Source organism: Erigeron canadensis, chromosome 9 (assembly GCF_010389155.1).
Source record: "Erigeron canadensis isolate Cc75 chromosome 9, C_canadensis_v1, whole genome shotgun sequence".
NCBI lineage: Eukaryota > Viridiplantae > Streptophyta > Magnoliopsida > Asterales > Asteraceae > Erigeron > Erigeron canadensis.
Window position 1 is genome coordinate 8,115,596 of NC_057769.1, and position 9,522 is coordinate 8,125,117.

Consider the following 9,522-nt stretch of genomic DNA (forward strand, 5'->3'; position numbering starts at 1 on the left):
TTACAGAGAGTGCAAGACTTCTTTATACACAACATTTGTTGTAGTCTTCGAAATTTTCTTGTTTTTATCACATATCAAAACTTTCAATCCTTTTTTGCTTGTTACCCTTGAAAGTGCAACATATAATTGACCATGTGTGAAGACTGGACGTTCTAGATACAATCCAACCTTTGAGAGCGATTGTCCTTGGCTTTTATTGATGGTCATTGCAAAACAAACGGCCAATGAGAACTGTCTCCTTTGTAATCTAAAAGGAATCCGTTTATCTGATGGAGACAATGTCATTCTTGGAATAAATTTTTTTTTCCCAATATGGTTTCCTGAAATGATTCTTGCTTCAATAACACGATCACCAAGTGTAACAACTTGCAACCTTGTTCCATTACAAAGTCCGGCAGTTTGATCAATATTTCTAAGTAACATTACTGGAACATCTTTCTTCAAAGTCAACTTATGTTTGGGGAGACCGCCGACATTGATGGCATTGAGGAAATCTGGAGAATACAAATCTTTGTTGATATCTTGAGCAAGATCAGATTCAGGGATTTTGTCATAGCTTAGATATACCTTTTCTTCTTCGTTGATTAGGTCCATCATTTTGTCGTTGATAACATCTACAACATCATGTGTTGGAGCCAGAATTGCTCTTTGTTGAAAGTAAGAAGGGGTTGCTAAATTTCTATTCAACTCTGGATAGATGGTATCAATGATAGATTTGATAGGATCGGTTGTATCTGTTATGAGTATATCTTCAGGAATTTCAACATCAGTTTCTCCATCATTTGGGTTATTTATTGTACCTTCTCCAATGCTCAATAGCCAATCCCCAAATGCTTTTGTCTCAACGATTTCTAATAGACTTGTTCCTCCATGAAGGCGCATGTTAACTGTAAGTTTAAGTACAGTACAATAGTTCCAAAGATAAGATGATTTAAGTGAAGCATTAACTATATCTTGACGTGTACCTTGTTGAACAACAGGAAGAATCTGTCTAAAATCACCACCGAAAACAACAACTTTACCTCCAAATGGTATGTGTGTGCTTTGAGGGTTAGTTGATTTTAAAATGTCTCGGAGAGTTCTATCTAAAGCTTCAAAGCAATGTTTGTTTGTCATTGGGGCTTCGTCCCATATGATCAACTTTGTTTGCTGTAACAATACTGCTAGTGGACTATCTGGACGGATAGAGCATAATGAGTTTTGGTTATATTTATAGGAACACGGAATCTCGAATGTGCTATTCTGCCACCGTCTAAGAAAAGAGCTCCTATTCCACTTGATGCAACATTCAAAACAATCTATCGTTTTGAACGTATTGCTGCTGATAATGTTTTCCAGACAAAAGTTTTCCCGGTACCTCCATAACCGTATAAGAAAAAAACACCACCTTGTTGTGCACCAACAGCTGTAATGATTGTTTCATAAACATGCTTTTGTTCATCTGTCAAACTTCGATACAAATTACCATGTTCGATCTGTAGTTGGTCAAATAGATAGTTCATTTCATCGTCAATAAGTCTATTTCCAACGTCAGATAGAGATGTACCAACTGGGTAAGGCATACCATGATATTTCTTTAGTGTACTGTTGTTACGTTGTAACAATTTCTCGATGTCAACCAACGCAACGTCAAGTATTTGTTCATGTGTGAGGTTCATATCTGAAATTTAAAAAAAAAAGGAAAAAGTGTTAAATTTTATATTAAAGGGTTATCACTGGGTGTGTATATATATATATATAGATATAAGAAGAGTAATAACAAAAATGAATCTGAGGACCCTGTGATGAATATTCTAGTTGGTGAGTTGGTGGTTTAGTAATTAGAAACGATTTGTCAAAAAAAGTTTCAGGAGTATGCAAACCTGGTCTTTTTTGTACTTTGTGTTCCCTATGAAGAATGTCTTCGGCCAATAGATTTGATGTTTGTTGCCATACAACAACTGGGTCGACCAAGCAGTCACTTAGAAGCATCATCACAAATAATGATCTCATAAAAGGACCAGATGCAGAGCGAGCTGCTTCTTTAATTGTCTCAATGTATTCTTTGTCATCATCCAACAAACCCATAGCGTAGCAAGTCTCCTTAAAAGATTCATAGGTTCTACCTCCATAAGTCCTGATTTCTTTATAAGATGCAGGTCCTTTTACATGGTTCAACAAAATTCTTAGGTAAAAAAGTTGACTAGTGTTTAGAGAAACATTATGAATCCTTCCTATAGAAACCACTTTTCTGGATCGTCGAGCCCATTTTTTTTTATCCGTCTTCCATGTAAAATGTTCAGGGAATTGACCATACGTTAACGTACGTGCCAAAGAATTTTCCTTGTTGCACTTCATCCATTCTAAAAACATTGAACAATTGACAGAAGTCTTGTTAAGAACATTTTCAATAGTTAATTCTTCGGTGAATGTTATATACTGTTCGCCTTCAAGATGGAAAGGCAACCTTATAACAGAAGGAAATATGCAATGAATATCGAATCCTAAAATCCTCCAAACTGATTCACATGCTGATAAATATTTACAATCATAGTAGTCTTGTACTTCGTCAATGTCTTCATCAACAACTGCAGCTGTAACTCGATCATTTTTCTTTGTTTATGTACTTGAATAGATACTTTATAGTTCCTAACTGGTTGCGCCACTCGATATTTAAATGGGCTTGATACCTTTTTGAAAGAGTAGGATTATAACCAACAACATACCTATTATCTAGGGGAATTTTGTTTTTAATTATTTTTCTACCGTTATCCGGTCTGCGGTAGTGAGGATAACCATCTTTGTCGATGGTTGTAATATCTGAAAAGTCTTTGGGGAAATTTTTAGAACATTTCTTGTCAACCATACATGCAGCATCCATATTGGTTTCACCACATGGACCGTGAACCATTAAGCTGCTTACGATTTTATAAAGATCTGGATCAACATTTTCATCTGGAATCTCGGCAGAAATAAAATGATCTATTGAGTCGATGTCCTTGAGTTTATCTTTCTCATTCAAGAATAGACATATATGAGCATGAGGAAGTCCACGTTTTTGGAACTCAATTGTGTAAACAACTACAAATAGATTGAAATGAATTAATAAAGTTTCTTTTTAAAAAAAAGTTCTATAGAGTGGCAAGGTTAAATTATTTTATAAAAACATACCTGCCTCAAGTTTACCAAAAATGTTGTTTTCTTTGATATCTTGCATCAACCGATCAACCTTAATCTTAAACATTTTGGATAAAGTATCGGCCCTATCTTCCAGATTTAGTTTGACCTGCTTCATATACCTAACAACTTCAGGCCATTGTGGATTGCATGTGAACGTTAAGAAGAGATCAGGATATCCATAGGATCTGCATATTGCCATTGCGTCCAAGTAGTTCTGCATCATGTATCTATGACTACCGGTAAATGAATAAGGCAGTATAACTTTTGTACCTATGTTTGCACTCTCGGTTATTCTACTATTTGAAGCTTGTTGTAAGTTCTTCAGTGAATCCGTTCTTAAATTGGACTGATTGTTCCTTACGTAGGAAATTCTTTCTGCCTCAACCATCGTGTACACATCAACCAAGTATTGTTGGTATAACTTTCTGCCATTATGCAATAAAGATGGTACATCGTCCCTAAATTGGATTTGGTATGCAAAATATCATGGTGACACGTTTTTTTTTTGTGAGGACTATTTTCATCTGCATTCTTATGATATATGTCAGTTTGATATCCATCTTCAGCATGTGGAAATAACAGTGGATATTGAAGTGCAAGATACTGTGGATGCAATTCACTAATTCTTTTTAAATGTCCAGAATGACTTTCAATCAGAATATCACGTTCATCAAAAGACATATCTATGTCACCAACAATCAGAGCTGCAATTTCATCAACACTTGGGAGATTGTATGTGCGACCATCCTTTTGTCTTCGACCGATAAGCTTTAGTTTGAATTTTTCTAGTAGGCTTAAGAGTAACGCGATCTCTTGCCATTCTGAACGTTTTGACTAACGGGTTGCAATCGTTTAGTAATTCAACCAAATGAGCAATCAGATCTGGATTTAGTTTCTGTTTGGTTACAGTAGAATCTGAAGCAGTTTTACTACATAAAGAATATAATATAATTTAATTAGTTTATTATATGTATATGTATATCTATATTTATATAGTTATATCGTATAATAAGATAATATTATATTGTACCTAACTGCATTTAGCCTGTGTGAAACCTCATTAATTGTGTCGTATATGTACATCTGTGAAAACTTTGGAGCTTCACCTTCTATTGGAACCAATCCTCCCATCCGATGACAATTTTGTCCTTGTATCCGATAGATATAAGGTCCAGGACCGTTGTTCACTTTTTTATCAATTTTTCCACCCATTGACGTAAAAGCAAACATCATATTATACTGTCTGATGAATTCCATAAAGTTTTTACTCAATGGATGTCTATTGAAATAAAGATCAGATAGCAACGGGGGTGGTGGTTTGGAATTTGTTGGAAGAACAATTTTGCCGGTCTTACAACACATTGAGTATCTTCCATTTTTACCCCCTTCTTTACCTCTTAAAGTTTCTGCATGCCACACCATTGCCCCACAACTTATACACTTGTAGATCGGGTCCCCTTCATCAGCATAATCTGAGTTAAGATTAATTCAAACTATATCACAGAAGGTTTTTTTTCCCCCTAAATTAAATTTTCTATTCATAAGAGCATGATACCTGTGGACATTCCAGCAGTGGTTAAGTATTCTTTAGGTACATGACTATGATTATGAGCAGCTTTTTTATTTTTCATATAAATTCTTAGTTTGAGCCGCATGCATCCAGCTGTATTTGCTCTTGATATTGCTTCCGGAAAAAGTTAAGAGAATATGTTAGTTAATACAGTTATAACGGTAGGTAGTTTACATATGAAGAGAAGCCATTATTGGTTGAAAATACCTGGAGAGACATTTGTTAAAGGAGTGATGATTGGAAAGTTAAGATTCTGCACATATGAATGATGCGATACATTTTTTGAACCATATATACATATCAGCAGAATGAATTTAGGAGTCACTAAGGTGTGGCCTTTGAAGTTAAAGTTATTAGTCTACAAACGTTATTTCCTAAATATTTGATAAAGAGTTGGTACCATATAAATGTATAAAAAGGGAAAAGAGTTTTAATGGTACAATGGCCTTACCATTGTGGAAGGAGTGATGATGGGTGTGTTCATATTCTGCACAAATGAATGCTGCGATTCATTGTTAGCCTCATATATAATGGACTTACCTTTACGTTTGTCATGTGAAACATGGACAGGTGAGGCATCATTTGTGTTTTTTTTTGAAGCTATATACATTCTGCGTTTTTTGCGCGCTTCTTTGGCATCGTTGGTAATGTCATCTAAATAGAATAATGAAAGCTAGTGTTTCAATAAGTTTACAAAGTAAAAAAATTTAATAGTCGAAGTATGATGTATTACCGTGGGAAGCTGCATGGGAAGGTGCAGAGGTGTGTCCGTACTAGAGTAAATTGGGAGAATTGGAAACGGTTGAAAAGTGTTGAGGTACATTCCTAGATCTTTTGGAAGGTAGTAATCGATGAGAAGATGATATATGATGTGATATTAATGGCGACTGTGAAACATGGACATTTGAGTGAGTATTTGTGTGTTTTTTTGAATCTATATACATTCTACGCTTTATGCGTGCTTCTTTTGCATCGTTGATACTTTCCTCTAGATACAGTAGTTAATGAAAGTTAGTGCTTCAATCAGTTTACAAAGTAAATACAATTTAATTGGCATAATATAATGTATTACCATGAGATTGTGCAGAGCTGTGTATATGTCCATACTGGAGTAAATCGGTAGCATTCCTAGATCTTTTGGAAGGTAGTAATCGATGAGAAGATGACATATTTTCCTAATCTTGCATTTGTGTATTTGTGCTTATTGGTTTTTGTTTATTTATAGTTTATTTATTTATGTTTATTGTTTATAGAGGAAGAGGTTCGATTATTTAGTTATAGATCTAGATATTTAGATATATAGAACGTATATAATATATATTTACAGATATTTACAGATATTCTTTTACATATATGTGAAGAAATATCTAGATTTTGAATATAATATCTTGTTTATAGTGATATGTTTGCTACATATATTTGATAAATATTTAATGGGAAATAAGTTAGAAAGAAAGAAGAATAAAATATAATATTTGATGTATGTGTAATTATGGATTTTAAAAAATATCTAGATTTTGAATATAATATCTTGTTTATAGTGATATGTTTGCTACATATATTTGGTAAATATTTAATGGAAAATAAGTTACAAAGAAAGAAGAATAAAATATAATATTTGATGTGAGTGTAAATATGGATTTTTCCTTCAATCACCGACTGCAACTCACCTAAGTCTTTGACTATCCAATTTATATAAGTTGGATTACATGATGTGCCTTTTTAATTTGCATTCGGTTGGAAAAGTTGGGGTCCTGGAGTATAACAATAATTTCGGGGCATGATTGGGCGACCTGTGCCTTTTTGAATTTTATTAATGCTTGTTGTTTGTATTTTTAACACAATCTCGCCTTTGCCAGGATAATGGGAAAAACAATATCATTTAAGATTTTTTTACATTTTGGAGGTGAGGTAAATGAAAGTGGAAAATGGCCAAATAATATGTTAGTGTTTTTGCAACGGTGGAATCCCATTGTAAGAGATTAGCTTATTTCTAACAATTGATAAGTGGGATGCCAAAAAAATTTGTAGGACCGTGTCCCAGTGGTGTCAAAGGAAACAAATAGAAGATTTAAATACTATGTTAATCGATTTTCATATATGAATGCTACTGGACTTTTTTCATTTTAAACTTGGGTCATTAGATTTGTTGTTGTGATACGTTTTTGATGAAAATGGAATATGACCATACCGAAAATCGTCGGGCGAAATCCATCTCCTGTTTCATGCACCTAATTATGTAATTTCCAAGAACGAATATTTAAATGGAATGATGCAATTTTATTAAGAACAACCGAAACAATTTAACATTCATAAAAACTAATAATAATAATTAATGGAAAACACCCAATGGGTTAAAATGGATGGCACAACGTTGCATACCAATTTATTAAGCAAAAAGCAAGATAAGCGATTTAGATCTAGCCATAACTAATGGAAAGACATAGAGTTGTCACTCAGGTTCAAGGATTTGAAACATCATTTTCAATGAGAATGCGTCTTCTCTTTGTGGTGGTCTTGGCACTTGATGGTTCCAAATCCGTATCATCATAATGAATAGCGGTTATTGAGTTCATAGTTTCTTCATTGTCTTTCATAATAGACTCCTGAGATGTTAGATACATAAATTAGAGAAGTAAATTTGGTGTAAAATATATTCTTAAATTTTAATTATAAGGGTTTGACAGTTTTATTAATGAATATTTGGAGGAGACAATAATAATCAAAAAATTTGTTAAATGAGTATTGGTGGGAAGATAAAATGGAAATTATGGATTTCGTATATACAATAAATGAATTATACCTGTTCTACTCCATGTAGGTTACACCACTTTCTAATAATATTTTTGTCGTTGGTAAACTTGCCAACAGTATAAATCTTCCTAGTATATCTTAGATTGTAGGGAGTAACAGATACCCTCCAAAGGTACCTTTGACCGATGAGGACGTTAAGCTCATCGGGCAATGAGTCATTGTTGTTTGCCTGTTTTTTCTTTAGATCGTATGCAGTACTACTCACCAATTGAATGACATCTCTTTCAAAGAGGGTGAAAGCGAATGAGCCTGTTTCATCTTCTACTATGATATTGACTTTGTACCTAAGGTAAATAAACCATAGGGATTAACATTAGTATGCTAATGGTATATAAAATCACAAAATCAACAGTATGTTTATTATGATTAGGAATTAAGCGTTAATGTAAATGTAAACAAACCTTAGATAGAGAGGGGGTGATCGCCGCACTTGTTACATCTGAAGGGATTACCAACTGTTCGTCAATTGAGCCAACAATTTCTTGTTCTGGATCTATGGTTACAACCTTTCTAGTGCATTTTTTGCAGGCAATATAAGACCATTCATCCTCATCAAGAAATCCTTCTATAGTTGATAAGTTTGTGTACCAAGTAGTCTGAATAAAGTTTGTAAAATATGTGAAAAACAACACATATGGTGCAATAATGAGATGCAAGTTTTAAATATATACCTTTTTTTGATTATCAATTGTGGCTAAAGGTTGACGGTCTATGTCCACCAAAAAATCATCTTCTGTAGTTACACTTGATTGTGACTGTTTGGGGGGGATCTTATTTAACCCAGAAAGTTGAATGCCGTTATCGCTCATCGTATAATTGGCATAAATAAATAGTGTCTTCACATAGCTACAAAGTAGTGTAATAATATCTATTAAAAAATAAAGTATATTCTAGGTGTTGAGTACCTTTGCTTGAAATCTTCAACCTCATCAATAGAAGCATTGATCAAGAGTCTAGTTCCATAATAATCATTTTGAACTATGGGGTGCTCTGCATCAATAAAATTAAGGAAGTTCATTACTGGGGAACGTAAATACCAAAAAGACAAACACATTGGTGACATTTTAGTTGCTACCATTCCAAATCTTCATTCTTGCAAACTGTAGTGTTATTATAATTGGCTTTTCCATATCATGAGAAGCAACAAATGTCAAAAACTGTTCGGCATAAACACCAAACAAAGTGCAATCAATCTGGTCCCTCCTGCGTAAATTGGAAAATATATTATATAATGTCTAGTTAAACATACGACTTTAAACCAAAAAGTTACTCCGTATTCATTAGAGTGGTTGATCAGAAATTTCTATTCTTTTTTATCTCCAAACGGTTGAGGATCACTATAATAACCACGCAGCCAATGACATCTGTAATAGCACATATTAAAGTCATACTATAAATCATGTGTACGGACCGAATGATAGGGAAAAGATGTTATAAGTAACAGGATATAATTAATAAAATTACCGATAGGGTCACAACAATGACAACTTTTGGTTGGTAATGTTGGTAAAAGATTCAAATTAAATCGCAACTTTGATGGTTGTCTTTAGTAAGAGTGAGCTTATATGGATATTCGGTAAGCTTATATTTCGAGTTGTTTAAACCAATATTGAAATTCGAGATAACGACAACAGTATCATCAACCAAGATAACTGAAATTTGGCTTTATTAGAATGACTAATGATGCTTGCATCTTACTTCCCTGTTACGAAGAGAGGAACCATATTTTTTATCATGTCAACAAATAAAAAAATAATAAAATTTAAATGTTGTAAGTGAATTCATAGATTAAATAATGAAAACATACACGTTCGCAAGTAAAGTACTTCCAAACTATGGAGGTGTGTTTTTCTCCATATCCAGGTTGCCCATGTTTTAGTATACGTGCTTTCACTGAACACTATTTCGATATTGGTGATTGAGCTTTACATCATAAAAAAAACCATATGTTTAGCCATTGCTGCGTCACAACGTATTTA

The 9,522-nt window shown here is 33.6% G+C and overlaps 1 protein-coding gene and 1 long non-coding RNA gene across 2 annotated transcripts; both read right to left on the minus strand.

The window, feature by feature from the left end:
- LOC122583138 lies at positions 1-4,790 on the minus strand. Its single transcript, XM_043755571.1, has 9 exons — positions 4,715-4,790; positions 4,190-4,631; positions 3,977-4,088; positions 3,740-3,927; positions 3,151-3,584; positions 2,746-3,060; positions 1,863-2,573; positions 1,358-1,660; positions 1-1,175 (listed from the first exon to the last, which is right to left on the minus strand). The coding sequence occupies exons 1-9, from the start codon at positions 4,788-4,790 to the stop codon at positions 1-3; spliced, it is 3,756 nt and encodes a 1,251-aa protein (XP_043611506.1).
- Positions 4,791-7,081: 2,291 nt separating this feature from the next.
- LOC122580885 lies at positions 7,082-7,983 on the minus strand. The gene is made up of 3 exons (XR_006320905.1): positions 7,945-7,983; positions 7,749-7,827; positions 7,082-7,335 (listed from the first exon to the last, which is right to left on the minus strand). It is a non-coding gene; the product is annotated as an uncharacterized LOC122580885 (long non-coding RNA).
- Between the last annotated feature and the right edge of the window lie 1,539 nt (positions 7,984-9,522).

Bases quoted from the DNA above. Each gene is read 5' to 3' on its own strand.
- LOC122583138 (XM_043755571.1), bottom strand. From the start codon at position 4,790: ATGAAAAATAAAAAAGCTGCTCATAATCATAGTCATGTACCTAAAGAA. The intron at 4,632-4,714 runs GTATCATGCTCT...ATCTTAACTCAG, and splicing joins CACTGCTGGAATGTCCACAG to ATTATGCTGATGAAGGGGAC. The intron at 1,176-1,357 runs GTACCGGGAAAA...CTATCCGTCCAG, and splicing joins TTTCTTATACGGTTATGGAG to ATAGTCCACTAGCAGTATTG.